Below are 25,845 nucleotides of genomic sequence, written 5' to 3'. Positions count from 1 at the left end.
TCTGGCCGGGGATGGTGTGTGTGTTGCAGCGCTCAGGATCCCTCACACTTCTCTGTGTGTGGCAGTCGGTAATTGTATGGCAGTGCTCCCCTCCCCCCCCAGTGCGGCGTGACAGGGGTTTGCATGATCCGCCTCGTTTTTAATGTGCACTCCAATAATCCTCCTAAATTCGGCACTTTTTTTTCTTTTTCTTTTTTTTTTTTGTTGGTTTACCGAGTTGTTATATTTTTTGTCTCGCTTCTTTAAGAGATGCCAGAATGAAATCCAAACAAGTCAACCGGAAAAAATTCTGTTCTTTACCCTAGCGTTCCTGCAAAGGAGGAAAAAAATGCATGGAAAAAATATATTGCCACTAATGCTGACTTTGTCCCTAGAAGCAGAACATGGCTATGCATCAGTGTTACCCTTCGATAGTGACTATTCCAGAAAGAAAACAAAGGCAGGCACCATGGCCAGAAAATCCCAGAATAACAGGTAATAGACGCACCGCTTTTTCAGAATGAATCGGCAGCTTTTCCAGTGTGCCTAGCTTATGTGCAGTGCATACATGTATTAAAAATAATAACTAATCCAGTGTCTTAGTTTCCCCCATCCCGGTAGTCGCCATTTTTTCCCTGGATGGGCTTGGCTCTGTTTTGATCTCTCATATAAACACTGCCACGCGTACACCATCTCCTTAGTACTCACTGCACTTCTAAACCATCCGCCCTCACTGCTCCTTCTGCTCCACGCTCACCGACAGTGGCTTTTACTGCAGACCTTAACACCATAATCGCCACCCAGACTTCTCTTTGCATGGCACTAATTTCCCCCCCCCGGCATTTATTTATAAACCTCAGGCAGCAAACCGGCCGCCTCCCCCATCGCAGCCGGAGCAGATGCAGCCTCTGGTTGCAGCACGGCGCCGGGCTTTAGGAGAGGGAGCGTGTGCGGGGCAGCGGGGGGCACGCACCCGTGCTCTTGAACTTCTCCTGCAGGTATTGAGCAAGGAGGTGCTGGAGTGAACTTGGCCACTCCGGGGCTTCTGCTGCACTGCCGGGTCGCCAGCCCACTCACCCGCCCGCCGCATGCAGATCCGTCATCGTGCATGACTCGGTCGTTATTTATCGTGATTATCGTCCGCTTTTGTGTCGTGGTGGCGGTGGTTTTGTTGTTTTCCCCGCAGTCGCTACCTGTGCTGCGATGGCATGAGCGGAGGGTGGCTGTGCGCAGGCTCTCTGCAGCTTTGTTTGCTGCTCGGGCAGCGGCTGTGTACGTGCAGGAGGCTGTCGTACAGGGACAGTGCTGGCCCCTGCCTGGGAGCTCCTCCAGTCCTCTGCTGTGCCGGCTTCTGGGCTGCTCCGGAGAGGACCGAGGACCGTGCCCAGCGGGGCCTGCTTCACCCCGGGGCGGCGATGCTCTCCCCGGTGCAGGCTCTTGCTCTGCACGGTTGTGCTGGATGGTGGCTCCTGTAGAATAGCCTAAAATGAACTCGGTTCGCACGTGACTTGTTTTCCAAGCGAGCACCGAGTCTTGCCGGGCCCGCTCCGCTCTCGCTCCTCCAGCGGGCATCCCATCCCGCCTGGCAGCGGGCACCTGGGTCTGCTGGCGCTGGGGAGACGGGGGGCAGGCGGCCAGCGGCTGGTCGTGGGGCATCAGAAGCGCAAACCGAAATCAAAAGCTGACGAGCTCCCTCCTTGACAAAAACACGAGCTGGGGAGCGCCCTGCTTGTGCCTGCCCTGGCCGAGCAATGTGTCTTGAAGTTAACTGAGGGGGAGCAGATTGTTCCCCTGTGCCCCTACTTCAAGCAGCGCAACCATTTCGGGGGTAGTAATTGCAGCGCTCCTGCGTTTTTTGGTTCTAGTTGAATTCTTTGTCTCGTCTTGGAGCATTGAGAAGACGTCAGTTCATTTTAAAAGAGAAAGTCATCAGGAGTGGGAGGCGTGTCTTGTTTCCTGAGACACTTTGCTCCTGAAGATTTTTAATTATTTTCTTACAAAGTGTGCTCGCTGCCTTTAAAAAAAAACCCAAAACAGTTAACCAAACCAAGTCTCAAAGGATTTCTAGCTGTAAACTGCTCGTTGCATTGTACGGATTTCTTCTTTGCTGTCTCTTGCATTCAAGAAATCTTGTGTTACTTACAGAGCTATTATTCCATCGTTTCCGTTCTTAGGTCTCTTGTCATTTGCTGCAAAATAGTTATTTGTCTGAACTGTAAGCTGCTTTCAGGAGTTTTTAGGAGAGGATTTGTAATCTATCAAATACAGCAGAATTAAAAGATTTCTGGTTACAGATTTGCTAGCATTATTAAAGCTGAGACATACACGTCTGCTTGCAGTTACCTTCCTGCTTTTTTTTCCGCCTGTAGATATATTTTTACCTGTTCAGTCTTTCGCTCTGATCCTCACTCTGTAGCAGTGGCAGCCTTCAAAAACACCATCCTGCGGTACATGATGTGTGTATTTACTTCCACTTTCTTTTCTTCTTCTGGCTGCAGTGATTAGAATAGGGATGAGTGGTTTGTGTTACGGGACAGGATAATGCTTGTCGAGAAGCGGTTTCAGGGGTGGCCAGCATGAGGATGGTGCTTTGCTGGGTTCAGCGGGGGCACTGGGAAGGAGAGGCGCATTGCTCTAATGCAGCACCCTGCTATTTTGGGGATGGAGGTGCAGCAGCAGGGCTGTGTGGGCACCTCTGCGTTGCACCTCGCGACTCTGTACCCGCATTGAGCGATCGCTGCTGGGGTTTGTCAGTGAGCTTAGATTCGAGGGGGAGAAATCATCCTGATGTTTGACCATCCAGTCTGAAATGCATGAAGTGCACTGGCATCACTGGTTTATTGTTATTTGGAGCTTATAGGCTATAGGGTGCGAGCTCCAGACGGGAGTCCGAATTTTTGATAATACAGTTAAATCTTCCTAAGCAACTCAAAGATTAATAGAGGGAGACAACTGGCCAAAGTTCAGAGGATCTGGAGTGGTCGTGGGTGATGTGAACCACCGGGCAAAGTGTTTGTCCATATTGTTCCACTTCAACCATTTTCCAGGCGTGCTGCGTTTGGAGCATCAGACGCAGGCAGGCATGATTGCATCCGTATCAAAATTTACGCCTTATTATTGCATTGTTTTTCTTGCATTTAAATACATACTTAAGGCTGAAGGAGTAGGAAAGGAGCAGATCACTGCACATTTCAAAACTGCAGGGGCTTTGTTGTTGTTTTCATTATCTATTTTTGTATCCTGCTGCTTGCAGCATCTGATCAGATTAAAAAGTGAGAGATATATATAAACACACACATATATATGTATGTATACATGTTTTTTCATGCTTTTTGAGCTATACATATATAAAATCATGAAAAACATCTCCTCATTCTTGGAGAAACAGAAAAGAGGAGAAGAGGAAAAACTGTCAGATGCGAGGAAGCCTGGTGTGCTGTACCCTTCTTCTTTGTTCTGAAATTTCTCCCCCATGTTCCCTGCCTGGGGAGGGGAGAGCATGTCCCATGCAGTTCAGGTGTGGTGGGGGACCGAGCAGGGATGGATTACAGCTGCCCTGTGGTTTGGTGAGGGCACTGATGGACACCTGCTTCCTCTGCCGAGGTGGTGGTCGTGGAAGAAATCGTACCCTGAGACCTCTGTCCTCTCATCAAAGGCTGGCGAGGCCCAGACCTGCAGAAGAAGGGGGAGGAAAGCTGCCCGCCCTTTGGATGGGATGCTCAGGTTTGGGCTAAAAGCTTGCTGCCCTCTTGACCACGCTTAAGTGAGAAGTAATTTAGACAGGTTTGGACTCACGCAGGGAAATACAAGCAGATTTGCATTTAATTAACCAAAATCTATAAGCTTTCTGTCCACTGCAGGAATTTAACACTTTTGCTTTGTCCACTGATAACTCTGGATCACAGTCGGAAATGGCCTTTAGCATTTTGTTGCCAAACAATATTCTTGGGGTTATTGGTAGCAATCAGACACAATTTTCAGCCATCTCCTTTTCACTTCTACATTAAAATAATTGATTTTATGTGTTTCTTCTCACTCAGTTTCCCATAGTTTTCTCATGCCATACAAACCAAACTGCTTTGTTTTCTTTCTCTTCCCAGTTTGCCGTTTGTGTCCTCAGCTGAGATTCAGACTTGTTCCCCTCCGGTAGTTTTGACCAAAATCCTCTGGCAAATGAAACTGAATTCTTGTTTTGCAGAGGACAGGAGATCTGAGAAAGGCACACGATTCTCTTTTGGGGGGAGGTAAACCTAGGTCACATCTTCTTGTTACACTAACACCAGGTACTTGACTGCAGTATAATAAATGTCTCCTCTTCACAGAGCAGTGGCAGTAGTTCCTAAAGCAGTGTCATGCAGTCTAATAATTTTTGTTAATGCGTGGTTGGAATTAAAGAAAAGGCATAAAACGAACAGCTGGATTTACTGCGGTTGTACCTTGCAGATGTTAGGAACAACTATCCAGAAGCCGCCCCCGAGCTTGCTGTTTGATCCGAAGAAATGGATAGGTAACATGCGTGCGATGTGCCAAGGAGGAGCACGACACAAATCCGAAATTTGGTGACGTTTGCTCACGAGGCAGGGCCCTTTGGTAGAAAACCACGCCAGCCTGCAGATAACCGGGCTTTCCTGAGCCCTGGCTGTGCTGACGCCCACCAGGTGTGAGGTGGCCCAAGCTGTCCATGTCTGCCCCTGCACAGGGGAGTTCGGGCAGCCACTCTGACATGAAAGGGCCAGAAAAAAGGTAAAACGAAATCTAAAATTGTAGTGTTAGATGCCAGTCTGCTGAGGTCACGGTTAAGTTTACTTGCAGAGAAAGGAACTGGACGTTAGTGGTGCAGTGTGTTTGGCCCGTTTGTTTAGGAGCTGGTTTACAGGAGAGGGGAGCAAAATAAATGCTGGTTTATAAATACATCTCCTGTATCTATTAATTAATATTTTTGCTCATGTGTTATATAAATAGGCCTGTGTTTTGTGCTGTGTTCTGGTGAAGGGTTGTATCTAGAAAAAGATGAAAGCTGCATTTGGTGTTTCAAATAAAAACAGAGCTTAATGTCCGAATTCCTCTGTTAATGTTGGCTCACAGTGAGGGTGAACCTATGGCCTGCAGAGCACGCCCCTTGCAGATGTTATTCTGTGCCCACACAAAGCAGCTTAGGGATCAGAGCTTGATTTTTATTTTATTTTTCCTTATTTTTTTTCTTTTTTTGGTGAGAGGCCAAGAATAAAACACCACGAATCAGACTCTGCAGACACGGCTCCTCTGATTTTTTGCCTGATTTTTTCAATTCTGTAGATCCCTCTGGGTTTGCTTTCCTAAAGCTTGTGGCAGAGGGACGGCAATTGACATCCCCGTGCTTGTTTTTAAAACTGATGTGTTTTAGTCCCAGTGTCCTAGATCTCACCAACTGGTCTGTCCCCCTGAGGAACTGCAGTAGATCTGCGATGCCTGGGAGTTGCAGTGTTTGTGCAATTAAGGAAAACAAATTGCCACCATATTAGAAGCGTGTTCAGACCTCACCGTTGCGACCATGTGGCAGCACAAACTCGAATGAGGTGCTGGAGCCAGAGCTCTGCATCCCAGCTGTGCCAGTGTGCCAGGTTCCCAAATCCCAGCTGAATCTGCAGGGCTGGTTAAATTTTGCTGTGAGGAGAACGCACTCATCATTTCTAGTGGATTCATTCCATATAGGCTGTTTCTTCGACAGGCTGCAAGCAAATCTTGTTTAAAACAGGCAGAAAAAAACCAACAACCCAGGAGCAGTGAACGCTGGGCAGGATGCATGTGTGTGCTCAGGTTTAGCATTGTACCACTCCTCATCTCTGGTGATTTGGGTGGTGGGCTGTAACAATCTCAGATGCGTCCCACACGGGTTGTACATGTGGACAGGGAATTCCCTGGAAGCATACGCCAGACAAGGTTGCGGTGTATGAACCGCATGCTCTTGTGCACCGGCATGCCTGGGAGTGGGAACTGGATGCAGACACTTGATGTGTAGCACCTTGTAAAACTTCGTGCTTTGTTTGTTCTTGCTCTTTCGACCTGGACAGAAGGTGAAGTGCAGGCAGTGTGGTTCACACGTGGCCCTCCAAGTGCTGTGCGACCTTAGGTGGAGTTGTGTCCCCTGCACACAGGTTGTACAACACCCCACCAGCCCTGCCCGCACTGGAGAGCCCTGGTGCGGGCAAGGCATTTGCCCGTTTCAAGTACTTCATTAATTAGCCTGCTTCACTCCCTGTGCTGCTTTAAAAATGCATTTGTGTTGGTGACTCACAGCCTGGACCTGGCTCCTGGTAGCACTGGGAAAGAAATTTCTGTAGCATTGCTGAAATGTCCCCGCTTTTTGTCAGGAGCTGCACTGGTTTCCTTCTGACAACGTGCACCGTCTGGTGGAGCCAATGGATGGAGCAGTAGGGAAACCGGGCAGCGCACCATGCATACAGTGAAGTCTCAGCCCAATACATGTGGGCAGTTCCTGCTGGCTCACCCCTAAACTGGTAGAACATGGACTTTGGGAGAGGCTTGTCTTTTCTCTGTTAGCCTTACAATCTCAATTAACACCCGTCCTGATTGCTTGGATGTGTCTGTTGAATGTTGCATCAACCAGATGCTCAAATCCAATACCTGGAAGTCTTGTTTAGGGGTGCGAGGGTGGTGGAAGGGGACGGCTCTGGGGCTGTGCTGTGGAAGTGGCACAGCATCTTGCAAACCAACATCTGCATTCACTTGGCTCCTCCCCCTTCTTTCAAATCTTCTTTTGACGATTTATTCACAAAGAAAACGTAACTGCTGCTTTGTAGCTGGTGAACTGCTTGGCATTTGCTGAAGGGATATCAGGGCTGTCTCAGCAACAGCATCATTGCTGATCTCCTCCTCCAGAATCTGGGATTTTGCTGATGACTTTTTCATTGTTGGTTTTTCCATTTTATTCTTATTTGAGCCTTTTACTGACACCTTTCCTTCATCACTGCTACCCCCAGCTCCCCCCAGGTTTTGCCTGGAGATGCAGAACCCAATGCAGTGAACTTAATCTAGTCCCCAAAATCCTTCTTTCTCCTGTAGCTGCTTTTGAAGGGCTCCACAGACCGTTTGTCTGAAAACCGCAGTCACACATCAGTCTCTTTTATAGAAATACATACATCCATGTATCTTCTTAGCCCTGGCCTACAGCTGACCTTCTACTGAAGTAATAAAAGACTCCATTTTGAAATGGAGGTAGTGCTTGGGCTACTGGTTTGTGTGCAGACCAGGTCTTATGGGTCTTTCTCTCACTTCAGGTTGCATGAAGAACAGAAAGAACTAGATATTTTTGCACTGTACTGTGCTATAGACAGTGAAGGAGAGAATAAACAGTATTTAGAGAGATTGATCTCTTCTGAAAGCAAACCCAACAAAAAAGGAAGCCATTGTGCTTCTAATAGAGTATTTAACCTGTTTTGTAGATGGAGCAACTGCCAGGGAAATGTGAAAACTCTCGGTTTTGGTTCCTGGGTAGGGCCTGATAGTTGAGGCATTACTCAGCCTCGCTGCACCTCCTGAAATGTATGGCTGCTGCCTGTGTTTGCACACGTCAGTTAGGCCTCTGCATCCCAAAAGCTGTGTAAAGAGCACACATTCACTGCCGCTCCGTTTGGTAGCTGGCAGAACCAGGGCAGGCAGCTGTGCCCCTCCAAATCTGGCGTGGCAGGACGTGTCCCAGGCGAACACCAGGGTCACCCTTCGTGAGCCCCAGGTGCTCATTGCCTCCTCTCTACCCAGCAAAATGCTCTGTGCAGGCTGAGTTTCTTGGCCAGGGTTTCTCCTGGTGCAGCGGTCACCGTGCACACCCACCGGAGATGGGTCTGAGCTCCGCTACGGCAGGCAGCTGGGAATCGGCTGCTTACAGTGACGGTGTTCATCGTGTGTGTAATTGCCATAAAAGTCAGGGAGGTCATGGCATGGGGCTGAATCTGGGCCAGGCTGTATTTCCTCTCTCCCAGAGTCCCCCGTGAACGGTGTCTTTGTGCTTTGACAGGCCCGTTGGGGAGAATGGTTCCTCCTGAATTTACATTTTCTTTGTGTTTTCGTAAACGTTGGCGGATTTGGCATAGTGTTTGTCACTTCTCATGGAGAAAAGGTTTGAGCTATCTCAGCGTGTGTAGGAGTAGAAAATAAAAACAATATTCCCAGTAAACCCAGCCCACCTTGACCTATTAATGTAGCACAAAATATGTGTAAGACACTTCCAGTCTTGTTGCATTGGTTAGGAGCACTTACATGGTATGGGATGAATACTTGCATTACCTGATTGTGGCTCACTTGATGCAACAAGTTAAAACAATTAAATTCATAGGCTGTTCAGAAACAAATACAAGGTAATGGTTGACAGAGCCGATGTCTTGGTAACAATACTGGGATGCTTCCCAGTGAAAAAGGATTAACGTCAGTGCTGAACCTCATACGTGTTTGAGTTTTCTTCTACCTGCAGAGGGGCAGTTCACTTAATTCCTTGCAGGATCAGGAGCTGAAATAAATTGCTTGTGGATTTGCTCATTGGTTATCTTTTTCCACGAGCTTTGCTTTCTTTTTTCCCCTCTCTTTTGCCATCAGTGAAGGCGAGGTTTGCCGCAGCATCCAGCTGCGTGTGTGTGCACAGGGAGAGGCAGAGCGGCTCTCCACTGGGCATTTGTGCAGGAGGAACATCTCGGGTCAGCACATCGTGCCCAGATGCAGGCAGGGGTTACGGCACGTCGTAGGAGAGCTGCTTTGACGCAATCCGCCAGCCGTAAAAGCTGCCACCGCCTTTGGGTCTTTTGATCCTTAAGCACTGGAAATGTTTTCAGTTGGACAAAACTGAAGGAAGTCGCTGGTTTTGAAGTGGTGACAATAACTTCATTTTAGGAATGTTTTTAATCTGAGCTGTATAAATAAATAAAATTAATATTTCCAGCTGAATTGGTTAAAAAAAAGTCCTCTGAGAAGTTAGGGCTGCCTTCTAAAAAGGCAAAAAAAAATGGCAAAAAAAATCTGAGGCATCAGTTGGGGAAAAAAATAATCCTGAATCCTGGTAGACTGGAAGAGCACGGCACTCTGATGTGGTCAGGTCGGGGACTGTGATTGTATTTTTTTTTCCTGTTTCTAGACTATGAAGAATTAAGAGGATTCCTTTTTTTGCCATAAAGATGTCAACAGCAACAGCAGTGGTTAGCTGCTGCTTTTTCTTTCTGCTTCTCCGTGGGCTTGAATGCTGGCTTTTTGGGGGCTTTTTGCTCTTACTTGTTACCATTTAGATCTTCTAACATTGTCTGCCCCCTCATAATTATTCTTCACAGATAAAAATCTTGTGGGCTGTTCTTATTACTAACCTGCTCAGTTTTTTATGTCCAATTCTGTCTCTGAATCTATTGAACACTAATAAATGCAAATTTATTATAATTCCCCCCTAAACCCACGGTTTACTTATGGAAATTAGGTTGATACCTTGAAGTATCTAAGGGATGTAGAAATGAACCAATTTAACAGCAAAGCTGTTTCATAATCCATATAAATACGTGTTTTAGAGAGCTCTTTTGCTACTTATGCAGGTGTTGGCTTTTAAATGTTCTAAATCTTAGTATTTATCCTTTTCACTAATATTTCTTTTCTCTTTTTAATAGGTCATCACACAACGAACTAGAAAAACATAGGTAAGTCTTGAGAAAAAAAGCAAATGAAAAGTTGTGTGGCTGACGTTAGAATTACCACACTTACTGAAAAACGTTTTGTTGAAGTTGTTTTGATTCTGCACTGAACAGTTTATTACGTTGGGAGTTTTTTATCAACAAAAATCTAATAGATGTAATATTATTTGGGTTTTTTTCTGTTGTCTGGCATGCTATTTTTGAAACACCCCTGATAATTAGCTTTGGACTGATTAATGCTGTAACCAGTTAGCCGTACTGTTACTAATAAAGAAGCTGATTGCAGCAACTGTTTGCTAGAGGTGTTAAATGTTTTAAGTGCAATCAAAGTCTTTTGTGATTAAGGTGGATGATTTTTGGGGAACAGTGTGTCACAGGGGAGTTATTCTATGTTTTTTTTAAAGTATGTCTAAAGTGCAGTTAATTTTCGTCTTGCATGTAAGTACCTACAGATGTGTTCTTCCCCTCCTTGCTGGTTCATGTCCTGTACAAAGAGCTGTGTGTGAGCTAGAAATCAGCAACTCCTGAGCTGCAGCCCTGGTTCTGGATATCTAGCGCTGCAGAAAGCTACACTTACTTACCAAGGACGTTCATTAGACCCCTAAGACCTGGATTTTAAAGAACTCGGGTTTGGAGGCAGTGTTTACCGTCAGTTGTATCCTGTCAGAGCTTGTTTGCAGTGGTCTCTTTAGCTGTAGGAAGGCTCCTGGGGTGCAGCTGCTCTGAAGGTGCACACAGAGCTGCCAAGTGCAAAAGGTGCCCATCTTCACACTGGCTTTCGGCTCAGCCAGGGCACCCTCGCTGCGGGATCGCTGCCTTTCACTTGTCATACAAGCAGCAGGACAAATGCTTATTTCAGGTAGTTTTTAATTCTTTTTTTGTGTAGCTTTTGGCCTTTCAGGTTTCATGCATCCGAAGAAAGCAAGGGGTGTATGTGTGAATATGACTTGAACATATTTGCATGCTTCTCAACACATGCAATGTGGTTGATGGCACAAGATTGAACTCACTGGGTTGGTGTTTTTTGTGTGTTGTTCTGTGGCTGCAGTTATGTAGCAGCTAGACCATCACTTCCTTTGCATGCCTACATGCTTTCCTGTAGTTTAATTGTAATATGAGTAAATGATAGCCTTGCCTGATAGCCACGTGGTCATCCTAGAGATGAGAGGAGCTGGGGAAGGCTCAAGCTGACAGACACAGGCCTGGGCTGCAGAGTGCAGTGCATTGACGAAGGCAGCGGAGGCAGCTGGAGAGGTTCGGTGAAGCCGAGTCTTCAGGAAAATAACTTCATGCAAAATTCAGTCCTTCAGTCACACTTCTTTAAAAAAAAAAAGAATCTTTGGCCCCAGCTGTGCTTCTTTCTCTCATTTTTTCCCATCTTATTTCCAGATATTCTGTTCCATTTCTTCCTTTTCCCTTGCTCCATCATTATTGATTTGTCATAATCTAGACTGCATATTCCTTTTTAGTTTTCTAACCTGAGCATGGATTTGCCTCTTCTCCCCCCCTGCTCTGCTGTAACATGTTTCAGCAGTGCAGTAAATGAGGCACAGCAGCATTTGCAGCAGATGCAGGGGCAGAAGAAGGATCTATTAATTGTTCAATCTCTGTTCTCACTTTCAGTTCTGGGTTGTATCTTTGTAGTAGCTGGACCATACAGTATTTGCCTTGCTACCTTTTCTTTCTGTGTCATCTCAAGGTCAAAATTGGTAAACTGCGAGGTATGTCTTGTGATTATACAACGAACACTTGTAACTGCTGCTGCTGCTGCACCTCCCACAGTTACACTGTACCTGGAGTCAGATTTTATTATTCCTGTTGAGAACCTGCAAATTAGTGCAAGATCCTAGTGTGTACAGACAGGTGTTCCCAAAAGCAGATGAGGCGTGTACCGTGGTAGTTACCCAATGTATTGGTGCAAAGGGCTCTTTTAATTATTTTTTATTACAACCTCCTCCTCCAGCACTGTGGGTGTATGAGCTGGTAATACCGATTGTACTGGTTTTCACTCTGTTTCACTAAAACGGCATTAAAATCCATCGAGCACCTTGAAAAGCTTAGTGGAAGATTCACAGCCGTGGTGTGTCCCCGTAGCAGCTGGTCCTTGCAGCAGAGGCTGTGCTCTTCCCCCGCACAGCCCTGTGCTGCCAGCTGGGAAGCCCTGGATGTTGATTTTGGAGGTGTATCCTTTCCAGGACCAGCGCCTTTGACTCACCACAGCCATGATGCTGCTGGCTGAGGCACACTTGGTTATCTCACAGGATCCCGTCAAGAAGGAAGAGAGGAGATGGCTGCTCACATCCTCTGCCTTGCCCAGTCCCTCACGTGGTGTCTGTGGGCCGGACCAAGTGCTGGGAGGCAGGAAAATGGCTTCCTCTTTTTCAGGGTTGTGTGTCCTGCATGAGGGTGGCCGGAGCTGCCACTAACAGAAAGCCACAGTAGCTGTGTCCTGGTCCGCGGTGCTGTTCAGGTTCTGCATTGGTGCTGCACGAAAGAGGTTTTATGTCTGGTTTTGACGTCAGTGGGAATGGCAGAGGTTGATCTCTCTGTGTGTGCAGACTTGGCCGTTTGGCACCACCACTTTAATTTTCATTTTCTACTGCTGGGTCTCTTCTCTGCATGCTCTTGAGGGGATGCTCAGAGGAAGACAAACAGAAGCAGAGACATGATTCCAACAAAAACTCTCATTACATAATATAATTCAGACCACAGTTATGGTAAAGTGTTTGTCAGCAATTCATGCATAAAATTCCTTTTTCTCTGCTTTAAGTCTCCCTGGAATACCCTGCTCAGAAGTTCAGTGTGTGTTCATTATAGTGAGACTCGGTAAGGACCCATCCCTCTAATGGCAGTCCTGATTTGGTCCTGTGTGATTAAGGTTTGCATCTCAGAGCCGTGAAACAGGAAACCTCCTAAATAGAAAGGCAGGAAATCTTCTATCCTAAGGACAGATGCGGTCCTAGAAGATATTTTAATAATTACAGACAGGTCAATCAGAATGGCACTTGGATGTAATTAGTTTCTAATGTCAAATATATATGTATATACAAGTATATATTTTGTGTTATTGTTTCCAGCCAGAGCATTATATGAGTAGGCTTTCTCAGAGCAATGTAAATTGCATGTACGTTGGTATCCATGACTTTTTGCAAGGCAGTTTTTAAATCGGCCTAACCTGACAGCTGTATGGAGGGATTCAACTTTCATAGTGTTAAAAAAAAAGAAAGATTCCAAACCTCTTAGAAAGGCATGGCATAATGTTATTTATTTGCATCAGTTTATACTAGTTGTACATTACAGTGTAAAAACCGAGGTATGTCCCCCTGAAGATTGTACTGAGATCTTCGCAGCGCTCAGTGAAGGCAGTGACCCATCTGCCCTCTGCTACTCCTGTGTGCATGGGCTGCAGGAGGAAGTGACGCCTCACCACTGTGGTCCTTCCATCCTTGTGGGAAGCAGATGGAGCCCCGAGGAGGGGTGCAGGGATGGACCCATCAGTGGCAAAGCCATTTCACTCCTGCCTGGCTGTGAGGAGCTCTGCTGCAGGAGCAGTGCGAGATCTTGTCATTTCTGCAGCCAAGTCTTTGAAAATAGTGTGTGAAACACAGTTATTTTAATGAACAGCTTTTAAGATTTAGTGAGGAAATTAATAGAAGTGTGCCTCGAAATCAGCAGGCTGTCCCCAAACTGACACCGTGTGAGCCGAACAAGGGCCTTGGCTGGGTGGCCGTGGTATGGCTGGATCTAGATGGACAGTTACCTCCTGCCTCTATCAAACTGTTTGTGTTATTCTCTGTGGAGATTTTGGGTTTTTTTTAATTCCGAAGGTGAAAGGGGCAGATGAGCAGCAGTGAGAGTTGTCCTGCCTGCATTCCACAAAATAGTAAACTCCTGGCAAGCAGAGGGAGTATATTTAGAAGTGGGAGCTGATTGATGTCATTGGGCAGGATGGACTGGCGACCTCAAGCCCTGCAGTGCTCAGTGCTGCAGCACTGGAGTTGTGAGTGCTTTCCTGGTTGGAGGAACCAGTGGATCCCATCTGACATCCCCAGACGTTGGTTTGATGGAAGACCAGAATGAGGAATACATGAGACATCATGACTTCCAAAACCTTTTAGCAGAAGAAAGCAAACCTTTCCTTCTGCCTAAATGAGCCTAATGTGTGCATTGTTCACAGTGCTGATCCAGGGGTGACGGAAAGTGCTCCTGTGCATGCAGAAGGCAGTGCAGTCCTGAGGTTTGGGTAGTGCCTTGTGTATTCTTTAAACCTAAAATCTTGCCAGAAAAAAAGATGGTTACAGTGCATCATCATGTGTATGAAGTAGGTTTCTATATATAAATGCTGGTTTTGATGAAAAACAGATGTATTTTTGATGGGAACATTATGATGTACAGTATTAGCTGATGAGAGCAGGTGCCTCTGAAGTTAAGTTCTAATCAGAGGTCCGTCTTCTCATGACAGAAGTGCAGACGAGTGCAGGAGCGCAGTTACATTCATTGGTACATTAATCTCACCCACCAGAGTTACTTGGAGTTTCAAGTTCGTATAAGCTGAGAGAGCGCACAGATGGATGTCTTGAAATCCTGTCTGTGGTTCTTCATGTAACTGAACTGCAGGGTTAACGAAAAGCACGTAATTGCCAGTTGCTGATAAACTTGGAAGTTTTGAAACAGAACGGAAAGGTCATTGAAATAATAGCATACCAAAACAATGCTTAATGTTTATTTTTATTATGGGCTGCCTTTTCAAAATCACAGATTACCGTTGCCGTTAGTACCATTGTGCAGCATAAGGTTATAACTGCACCGATCCATCACGTTGAATGGCCACGGTGCTGAGGAGATCCCTGACTGCTGCTGAAGATAAAGCACCTCAGGGAAGGGTCACCCAGGATGTGTCTGGCTGCTCTGCTGCCATCAGGACTTACCCCGGCTCTACGCTGCTGCTGCTGGGCCCTGCCAGCGCGGGAGGAGGGGAGATGCTTGCTGCTTCAGCCCCTTGGTTTTCCCAACCCCGCTCACTGTCACAGGCACACCCAGATGCCAGCACAGGGACAGGGTGGGCTCGCTTCATTGAGTGATGCTATTAATATACAGTGGAGAACACTACAGTTCACTCTGTCAGTGTAATATTTCTCCTTAGCATCCAGTTTTGGATACTGTTGCTTGGAGAGTGCTGCACTGGACGGGTCTTACTGACCTGGTACAGATCTCATTGCTATAACTGGTCTATAAAACCTGTTGCCATTTCTAGGACATGTCCAGATTTTACATAAACCATCTAGAATAATGTGGCTGCTACATGAGTGGTGGGAACCACCTTGCCTTACTAGCAGAACGTAACCTCCATATTATATCTGTTTCTTCTGGTTTTCTCGTCAAGTAAGGAACTTTTTACACCATCTGGTTGATGTGAAGTGGTTTATTACAGTTCAAGTGAATTGCAGTAAACTTACCTTAGCACTGCTGAAGCAAGGTAACGTCTCGAGAGTCTGGCCTGCCTTTGTGAGAAGATAACCTCATGGTCTAGGCATCAGTCCCTGTCCTCTCCAAGGGTGCCAGCTGTGGTGGGCAGGCGAATGGGATTCCCTCAGCCAGTGCAAGGCTGAGTCTCAGCTCAAACCCCCTTGTACCCATCATTTAACCTCAGTTTTCCAACAGAGGGGCAAAGTTTGTGTCTTAAATCGCTGTAGTAAGGTTTTTTTTGTGGAGCTTGTTTAGAAGTCTATAAAAAACTGGACGCACAGAACTGGAAAATTGCTCCTATGCTTTTGTTGAAATGTCCCATTTTTCTGGATCTGATTAATCCATGAAATTAAAGAAATTAGAAGGTTTAAAGCTTTGCACCAAAATGCTTTTCTTTCCTCACCTTTTCCCCACCTCTAGGCAGTCAGGAAATGTCCGGACCTGTGGCTTGGCTTGTACTACGTGCTGCAATAGCTACTATAAATGCCCGTGCACTAAAATACTGTCTTTTCAGTGCACACTGCAGCTTACCTGATTATTCACTCCCCCAAAAAAGTGTCTTCCCACCTAGGCTGCTGGTTTGGAAAGGAGATTTATTAAGCAGATGAAGCTTGGAAGTTAATCTGCTCAGGAAGTTATATTCCAGGTGTCAGAGATGTACACATCCTCGTGCTTTGGACAAAGCTTTTATTTAGCAATGAAAAATGGACTAAAATACAGTCTGGACTAAATGTGATGTCCTTTTTCTTGCTGAGGTCAGCGTTGAACTGCGGGGCCTAAGTGCAGTTTTGGGCCTGGGCTCCAGAAAGCCGTGTGCTTCCTGGCCAGCCAAACAGCCAGCAGAAAGCAGATGGGTGAGAAACCAACTGCGTGTGTTTTTTCCACTTGGATTTGCTCATCCATCTCTCCAAACATAAGTCCATCGTGTGTCGGCCTCTAATGGACTGTGCGAAAGGTGGTTTATGTTCTCAGCATCTGCTAGTTGACCTGGCCAATTCTTATCTGCCGTGGTAGAAAGAGTAGGCTGGTCTTGTACATAATGGAGATAGATGGTGACTGCTGTCTTGATTGGAGGAGAAAAAGATTAGTTGAATTAGGTATTTTTTAAAAATGGTTTTCCTTTTAAGCTTGCTTAGCTACAACTGGGGAAGTGAGCTGGAACTTGGTTTTATTTTTGTTAAAGGTATTTAGGCAGCTAATGGGCTTTAAGAAGCTGCCCTCTGAAATGAGTCTTGTGTAATGCAATGGGAATCTTTGACTGAATCTCAGCCAATTGTGTCTGTGGAAGTCCAGAGTCAAAAACTGGGTATACAAGAAGTGGGGCCTGCCGTGGTTTGAAGAGGTGGCAAATGCACCAGAAAGCCAGCAGCGTAGCTCCAGCTGTTTAAGGGTGACTGTGCTCAGGATTCACACCAAATCTATGGGCAGCTGCATTATTTCCCTCCCAAGTATGTCATGAGCATAAAATTTCAGTGACCCAGTGTCCCTGGTTGGGGTGAACACCAAGGGATGAACCAAGGCTGGAGGAGCTGGCTATACTCTGTGGGCTGCTTGTCCTGCCCCCTCCTCTCCCTGCCTTCGTGCTGTATTGGTGTCTCTAGCTCTATTTTCAGTGCTCTTCCCATGGGCTGCTCACCCTGTTGGAGTACTGGATATACCGTGGCCTGGTCCCAAATTCAGAATGTCTCTTTATGGATGGAACAATGTGTGCTTTCCTGTTACAGCTCATGCTGCTTTCACCTCATGGTCTCTGTCAGTGGACACTTGTGCCTTAGATTTACTACACACAATTTCTTAATGGGTCAGTTAATTTTTAATCTTTTTTCCCCTTGGTGCACACAGTGGTTCAACATGGGACGGGCTGCGGGCCCAACTCTGGGCCTTGCTGAGGGGGTTTTGGTACAGGCTGTGTGTGCCTGCCTGCAGACTGAGCCCCACATCACATCTGGGCAGCCACAGAGGATGCCGTTGAGGATCCAGAAACGAGCACAAACATTCAGCCAGCAGATCATAAATGGGAAAAACATAATGCTGTTCCTTCACAGCAACTCAATTTGGGCTTCTTTTGAAGAGAAAACCAACCAACCAAAAGAACCGACCAAATAAAAACTCCATGCATGTGATCCAGTAAAAACTGACTATGCTTGTCCCAAAGGACTGCAATTCACAAGAGTGGATAAGCTATTCCTTTCCCGCCCAGTCCCTTCTTATTTTTGGAGGGAGAGGGTTGTTTCAGGACTTTTGTAGAGTGCTGTGTTTTGAGATGGAAACTGAAACGCGTATACTGAGCTATGATGCATCCTGCTAGAACAGAGCAGAGTGGCAGGACTTGTGAAGGGATCTCAAGTGGCCAGTATTGTTTAATTCCAGTTTATGTTACGCAATTTTTTCTATACAGATTAGCGTAACTACTTGTGTAGTGTGTGGCGATTGGCGCAGCCGGCACAGAAGAGGTGTGGGTTTGGATGTATGTGTGTGAGGTCTTCTGTTGCAATGCTTCTGACTTGAAAACTAGTAGCTCTAGTTTCAGGCTACCTGCCCTACATTGAGGAAGCCTATGTTAGGTTCTACCTTATAGCAAGAAAGCAGATTTGGGGAACAGTCAAAGACTACATCCAAATGTGGTAAAAATGTCTCTCAGAAGTTGGAGAACTACTTGCAAGTCCTTTCCTCCCAACTGCCACCTCGGGATTAATGCTTAACACATTTTCCCTGATGTTTCAATTTAGGTAACTACGTGAAGATACATGGCGCTAAACAAGGGGCCTGCCTGGCACGTAATTGCTGCCAGGACTCAGCAGCTCCTGTTGAAGGCAGCAGCACCATCAGTGTTTGCAGATGCCGAGGGCACAGACACGCTGTGCCTTACATACCACATTAACTGGTATTTACCAAGCATAAAGGTAGCAAACCCTGTAATTCCCCCAAGAAAGCTGACTTAATCCCGATTGGAAAGTGCTGTTATGTTGACTGCTGAAATGAACAGCATGGGTGGAGCAAATAATTTCTGCTGGGGAAATTTGGGAGCTTGTTGTGTGTGTTTGGCTAGAAGCAGCTATTGGGTCTGTGTGCTAACAGGTATTTGAAGGGGATTGTCAGGTGCCTTGGTTCCCACTGCCTGACTTTACGTACCCACATGGCAGCTGGGTCCAAACTTCTGGCTATTCTGCCATTGCCAGACAACCTCAGGACACTGCACTTCAGAAATCTGGGCGCAGATTTGTGGGGAAAAAGAAGGAGGAGGAGGAGGAGGAAAGCACAGAGAGTTTTGAAAAGCTGTCCTGTAGCTTATCGTCCCAAAATGGATCATTTTCAGGTTTTGCTCGACTGCAGCCTGTCTGGCACAGAAACAACCAGCTTTGTGCTGTTCAGTGGAAAGGGAAATGGGACGGAAATTAAATTATAAACAAGGCACTATCTGTGCTGTGGCAAGATAAATATAAACTTCGAGGCAGGACTGTCAGATATCTGCAGTTGTCCACTGTCCTGTGATGCCAGATTTTGTCACTGTTAGGGGGAGAAATATTACTTAAATGTTGCTCAGCTTTTACTTATGTGAAAGTAAGAGTACCCATTGTAGCCTTGAAGGAGACCATCTTTAATTACAGTCAGTGCATTTAATCCTTCCTAAATTTGTTTATATATACACCTCACTCTGTCTTTTCTATCCACCTCTAATTACATGGTTTCAGTGATGGAGTTGGAGATTTGGGGATGTATATTCTTAATTACTTCAGGGTGATTTCTTTTCTTCTTTTCCTTTGCTGTCCTCACTTGGAGTCTGAACCAGCCTTCAGTTGGCTGGAACAGGCACCCTGCTGTCATTCCAGGGCACCCTGACCATCTCTTCAGAGGACATCTCAAATATCTACAGTGGTAAAAACAGCAACACCCAGCACGTCCTTTCCCGTTAACTTCTCTTGTGCTTACTCTTGCTTACTTAGCTACTCCCTCTGAGATGGCCATGAAGCTCTGGTAGGTACAGATGCTGAGGAAGCGTTAGCAAAAGCAAAACCAGAAGACATAGCACTGAACATCCCTTTCTGATACTTTATTTCCCAGTCAGAGCTTAAAATTTCCTACCTCTGAGAAGGAGAAAGCAATAGTTTAGGTGCTGAACTGGAGATGTATTTGCCTTAACTCTGATAAGGTGTTAAAGCTGCGGGGTGAATTGCTGCTGTTTCTTTTGGAGCCCTGTGCAGGTGGGAACACGGAGCCCCTCAGGATTTGTTAAATTTTACTTAAATTCAACGCTTGATATTTACCTGGCATTTGGATATGGAGGTACAATAGACAATAATGCCACAGTCACAGGTGTCCAGTATTGCACATATTAATGACTCACACTCTTCATTTAACTTGGTGCAGGAAAAGGCTGCTTAATCCCGGCTGTCTGTCGCCACAAGGCCTCACACTTGGTGTGTGGTGGCAATGCATGTTTTAATTTAGCTGAAATAATTCAGCTTGACTTGCCTCTCCTTTAATTTGGCATCATACAGTGGTGTAAAAAAAAATAAGTCTTGAACACATTTATCCCCTCATTTGACATATGCATAAAATAACTAGGTCTATGGGGAGGTTTAAAATTAGGCAGAAAAAGCTCACTGGGCCCGGTACCATGCTCTGCTCACTTAGTGCTGTGCTACAGCTCAACGTCTCTAGGCTTCTCTAAGCATTGCAGCCACCCCTCCTTTTTTTTTTTAAGATCCTTCCTGTTGGCAAATGTCCTGAGACATGATGTTCTTGCTTAGCATTTTGATGTGGGGAAACAGTCTGATAATTAAAGCCGGTTTCAAGCCATGAGCTGATTTGAAAGCAGTGACTTGGTCTGGGGTGTTGTCAGTCGATAAACGTGTAGGTTGTGTGTGCAGAGCCGCGCTGCACCTTGTGCCTTTGGTGCCACGTGAGAGGGACGATACAGTCCCGTGAGCCACTTGTGGGGGAGACTGACTGCATCTTCCTCAACCACCTTTTGGTCAATGGTTAATTTGTGGGAAACTGTAGTTATCATCCTTTTCCTCTCTGCATGTAAGCCCAGTGCAAACCCGTCGTCGTTTTGCAGCTTTTCCTCATTTAAATAAGTGCAGTTCTCTTTGACCTATGCTCAGAAGTCATTAAATTACTGACAGGAGTGCCATGAAAGGTGACAGCTGAAAACACAGCTATTGCAGGGGGATGCCATGGGTTTGGATTTGCTGCGTAAATGATGGCAAGTCCTAATCCACTCTTGGGGTTTCAGTGAGGAGCATGTGTAAGTACGTGTGTACCTCCGTGTAACTTCAAGTGGGAATTAAAACTGCTTGATACCAGAATGGCGTGATCTTGCAGTGGCACTTTCCTTATCTAATTGGGTCTGTCACTGTTCAGAGGTAACAGACAAACTTAAGATCTTGAGCCTCCCTGCAGTGTAATCTAAGAAACTTGAGTGCCAGTAAGACAGATGGGTTTGAGAGGTCTAATTTAGGAGGACTACTAAGTTGCAATGTGTGCATTTTAATCCACGAAACAAATGAGTGGAAGGCTGGATGAATGAAGTATTAAATGGTTATTAAAAGCACGACTGATTATTTTTTTGTGACCCTGTATTTCCATCACTCGTGTATTCCTCACAGGCACTGTTGTTCATCTGCCTGTGTTAGGTGAGTGCCGTGCGATGCTGAGCTCGTGGTACGAGGTGATACCTCCCTTGCTGCCACTTAAAAGCGTTTGAGAGGTGAACGTTAAAAGATAATCGGTAGATAACAGGGCTGAAAATAGACACTCGAAACAGAAATGCCTTTTCTATAGGTGCTGCAATTGTTCATACGTGTCTGACATGGATTTTGAAGGTTTAAAATAAGAAAACTGTTCTTTATAGACGATTACATCCTGAAGGTTGCAATGCTAAAATATAGGTTGGAATCTCCTTTTTTTTTTTTTTTTTTCTTCAGAGGAAAAGAAATCCATACAAGGGGCAAAAACTTACTGCAGGGGATTTCAGCTGTTTCCGTAATGCTTGATTTCTGTTGTCCCACGTTCTTGCAAGGTCAGGGATTTTATTGCCTCTGGTCAAAGGAAGGAGAACCCTATATGTGTAACGCTGAGGTGGTCACCATCCAGGAAAGAGAAATGGTATCCAGCTGCCATTATGTTGCTTGTGATGCTTTTGGGAATCCTGGTATAGCTTGTAAATTCTTACTGACATTTCCTGTGAAGCACATCTCAAATTCCCGTGTGTTGCTGTTACTTATCTTCAAGACCCAAGACAGTGAAGGGCTGTGAAACGTTTCATGGCTGCCCTTCCTACACGAGCAGCCTCAGACATGGAGTGGGATGGCTGAAGCCTGGGGAAAGCTGTGAGGATGAGCCTGGCCGCAGGGAGAAGCCTGGAAAAAGCAAGGAGAGGAGATGAATGAGGGTGGCCAGATGTTGGTCAGTACTGCAGAGCCTGAGGACATGGTTCCTCTACAGTTCAAACCCATAGCACTCAGAGCTGCTGGTGTCCCAGCTGCCCTGGAGTCCCTGCTGACGTGGTCCTTCCCACATGGTACCTTGCACAGGTGCTGCTCTGAGTGCCTACAGTGAGCTCGTGAAGGAGAGCAACCAGAGCTTGTGAAGGAGAACAACCAGTTGGAAACCGACCACAGTGTTTTGGTCTTGCTTTGTTGGTCTGCAGGGAATTCAGGGACGTGGATGAGCCTGCGGTGGGTGGCACTGGCAGGGGAGATGCCTGTGTCCCCCTTGCACCCCTCTGACAGCTCATGCTTGCTGTCTGTGGCAGAGGAGAACTGGAGTGGGAGGAGGTTGAGGAAAAATCCAGCAACAGGCCCTAGGTGTGCGACAGGGCTTTTATTCTTCTGCTGGCCCAATTCAGATGTGGCTCTGGGCCTCCTCTGCTGCTGCTGTCAGATGCTCTCCTGAAGGGACAGCACGAGTGGCCTGGCAGCAACCATTTGTGGCACTGCAGATACTTCCCTGAGCTTATGTTTGCTGAAAGATGTAGGAATAAGTACTGGTTTCATGTGTATGTTCTTAAACATGAACAAGCCACAACCTTTGGAAGGTAAAAAGGCAAAGTTAAAGTGTGGAGTCTTGGCTTAGCAAGTGGGCTGAAGCGGCACTAAGTGAAAGTAAACAAAATGCACTGTGAATGCTGCAGTGTGCATTTATATACAGTGAAACAGAGAACTTAAAATATTTTTCAGGGGTATAAAATGAACAGAACATTGGAATGGCAAGCTGTATAACAGGCAGCAGAGTTTTTCTTCTGTTTTCCTTAGCAATAGGAGCAGCACCAGGCATTTCTGAGCAGTATTCACATGATAACTTGCAGATGACTGAGTTGATAGCAGCACTGACAGACAGCTAGCGATGGTAAGACACATTTTGCAGCCATTGCCTTCATAGGCAGTCAATGTCTTGTGTCTGGATACTTCCAAAGTACCCCAAGACCACACCAACTGCCAGGCTGCTAAAACTGCCTGGCTTCAATTTACCAAATCAGGTGCACAAAAGCACTCATCACACTGGAAATGCGTATAGAGGATGAAACTCCTAATTAATAGTAAAGCAAATAAAGCAGGCGGTTGCAGTGTTTGTAGGGCTGTTGCATTTAATTCAGTAACAATCACTGCAATTAGGCACTTGCAGTTTCTTCTGCCTGTTATTTGCCACAGCACCTTCCCCAGGCTTTGCTGCTGAATTTGGTTGCAGAGGCCTCCGTGAGGTGTTAGGCACAGGCAAAAAATGCCATGTGGAACAAAGCTCGGATGAATCTTAACCTGCAGCACAAACTTCCAGGATTTTGTTCTTAATATGGAAAAAAAAATGGCATCTATTGCAGAATGCTGGTGTTTGCCTGATCTTTCTTGGGATGATAAAAAGCCAAGAGGTTTGCCGTAAGGGTGCTGCTGAATTTTCTGGGTTTGACTCGGAGGCACTCAGCTGTGAGCAAGCATTTCACACATCTTGTAGCAATCAGCACACTGGGTGCCCTGCTATGGTACAGTGCTTTAATACTAAGAGGTTTTCTTGCCTTTTCACTAAAGCAAATTTGTTGTGTTGTTGAAATAGGTTGTGTGGCTCGAGTATGAGCTAGAGCCTCTTTTGGGAAAAAAATGTATTTGAGGTATCCTTTGTAGAGCAGAAAGTATTGAAAGTGCTTCTGACTGAAATAAATGTGGAAGAAACAGGATTTTATACTTAAGTGGAAGGTTGTTATCTTCCATTGTATTTAATATTTTGCTGAAGATATGCTAAATTCAGTCTGGACCATTAATAAATAGGTTTCTTTAAAACTACTTTTATATGATTGAATTTCTGTGATTTCTTGAGGTGGAAGTTTGTATGTAATCTCTTTAAATGTCCTTGTAAACAAATGTGTTTTAATTAGTACAGGATCATCTTTGATAGCTTTTATAAAAAAGCATTGTAGAGCTGTAAATATACCATTCCTCTCACTTACTTTAAGAAAAGTGTTAGCTTAAGGAGGAGTGAGGCAAGTCTGCTGAGTACCAACTTCTGCTAAGCAGAGTAGGGGTGTGTACCTGCATTCTATGCATGGCCACGATATCCAGGAATATACAAAATAACATGAACACATTTATGTGTGAACACATTTAATTTTCAGTACTATTAAAGGCATTTGCAGCTAAATTCTGTCATCACTCGAGAGTGTGATTGTGCACAAATAAAAAGAGCTGCAGCCCTCAGGAGATCCTGACTTGCTGTGCCAGGCGCTGGTGAGAAAGGGCTGGTGGTGGAGTCAGAGGGCAGAGTTCCTCTCTGGTTTTACCTTGGTGCCAGGTAAAGCCTGAGGTTGCAATGGGGGAGTTTTTACTGCTGGTCTGCATTTCTTAAAAACTTGGAAATTATGGTAAGTTTCTAATGATGATGCTGTCTGTGTTCATCCTGACCAGTGCATGTCATAAAGGATCCCAAGCTTCTGTGTTTGCTGATTCTGTCTAAAACCCGAGTGCTCCCTGTGCGCAGGTATTTGCATTTCATAAATAAAACTGTGAAGAGTCTTCCTGTAAAAGCACGAGCGTCTTATAATTGCAGTTAGCTCACTTCTGTATTTTATGCTGATTTTCATGCCTGGTAGGGAGATGAAGTCACCTTTGTTTAGGAGAAAACACAGCCGTTAGTTCACCGCAGGGGTCTGTGACCCAGAGCTGTGGGCCCGGCCCAGCCCACTTTGGTTCTCAATGCTCCTGGAGAACATTTGAAATGAATTTTTGGTGCAGAGGTTCTTCTCTGACTTTATCCTGTGTACGTTATTAAGCCAGATTACATAGTCATTATGCAACAATGAAAAATTTAGTAACTGCTCTATATTTAAACCTTTGTGTATTAACTTCATTGCACAGCACCAGGACCAGGATAGGTTTGAATGTGGAAAAAAAATAAGAAACATGAAAGAAGTAATCTGAAATGCTTTCCAGTTTGTAACAGTATGTCGTCTTCTAGATTTATTTCAAATAGGTTTATGTTATTTGAAGTGGGGGTTTTGTTTGTATTAGATTTGTACTCTGTTTTCCTCACAATAGGGCATGAGCCTGTCTGGTTTTTGGGCTGAGATGGTTAACATACAGAAATGAAGAATTTTTAAATTTTGCATCTATTTCAGATGTATCTGTTGTTCTCACTAGTGCAGCTTGTCATGACAGCATTTTCAGTGTCATTTGAGTGTTTGATCTGTAGTGTCCTTTTCTTTTCAGAACATCACCCAGCAAGTATATTTAGCAATTGATTTGAGAGTATGTCAACCCCCTGTACACACAGCCAGTTTAGTAGACTAAATTTGGGACATACAGACACATGTTCAGCCACGCAAGCATTTTTAGCATTAAAGCATCTTGCAGAAAGCACAGGTAGGGCTTTCTTGTGAAACAAGCAGTGGTTCATGCCCATGCGTGCTTCGGTGATGCACTGTGGTGTGAAAGGTACTGGGCTGTGGGTGTTGAAGCAACGCCTCCCTGTTTAACCCAGCCAACTGCTGCTGCAGCCAGCATGAAGGGAAATTCAGAGCATGCAGCATGGGAATATGGACATTTAGTGGCTTTTTGCCCATTTCCTAGCCTTCCAGATCCTTGCTGCCCATCAGCTTGGGGTGCTGCAGCTGCCTCCCAGTATGGTCCAGACAGCTCCGTGTCTTGACTGGGCAATCTACTAATGGAAGCGAGTGGGTGCAGACCAGACTTTGCTGATCGAGTTGCTCCTTCTCTTTTACAGCCATCTTGAGCGTGGGTATGCGTTAGAGTCATTCTCCTAATCTGGGGAGGCTGTGCACTGAGACCCTGAGGATGTGCAAGGTGAACACTGCCACGAATTTCACCTCTCTAGTGAGGTTTATGCTCTTCCCCACCACCGCTGAGAAGCAGATGAGCATGGCCTTCTTCACCCTTTCCTCAAGCGACCCCTGGCAGTTGGCAGTGCAGTGGCAACAGCAGGAACTGTTGTTTCAGTCTTCAGGTGCAGCTTTGGGGAAATGCCTGCCCCATGGCTCCCGCCATCAGCGCATGGAGGCTGTCGGCAGCTTTGTCTTTTGTCCCAAAGTGGTGGGATCGCCCTCGTGAAAAATTGCTTTCCTAATGTCCATCCTGAACCTCCCAATTCACAATCATTGCCTCCTGTTACTTTATTCGGCCCTACTGAGAAATATTTTGTTCCCATTGCAGCTATCCATCAAGTAGCTGTAGGAATTTCTTGGAGTTGTTGCAGTTTCCTTGGAATGAAAATTATCCAGTGTGAACAATAGGCT

The 25,845-nt window shown here is 45.6% G+C and overlaps 1 protein-coding gene across 1 annotated transcript in view; it reads left to right on the top strand.

Moving 5' to 3' along the window:
• Positions 1-328: 328 nt before the first annotated feature.
• The window catches only part of MXD4 (MAX dimerization protein 4), a 35,271-nt gene continuing 9,754 nt past the window's right edge, over positions 329-25,845 (top strand). Inside the window, exons 1-2 of the mRNA XM_010190636.1 lie at positions 329-474; positions 9,615-9,644. Coding sequence (XP_010188938.1) covers positions 329-474; positions 9,615-9,644 — 176 coding nt within the window. The remainder of the gene's footprint in view (positions 475-9,614; positions 9,645-25,845) is intronic.

The sequence above is a fragment of the Mesitornis unicolor genome, unplaced genomic scaffold, assembly GCF_000695765.1.
Source record: "Mesitornis unicolor isolate BGI_N332 unplaced genomic scaffold, ASM69576v1 scaffold39488, whole genome shotgun sequence".
NCBI classification, from domain to species: Eukaryota; Metazoa; Chordata; class Aves; order Mesitornithiformes; family Mesitornithidae; genus Mesitornis; species Mesitornis unicolor.
Note: the sequence above shows the minus strand (reverse complement) of the source record. Positions and strands in the feature narration are given on the sequence as shown.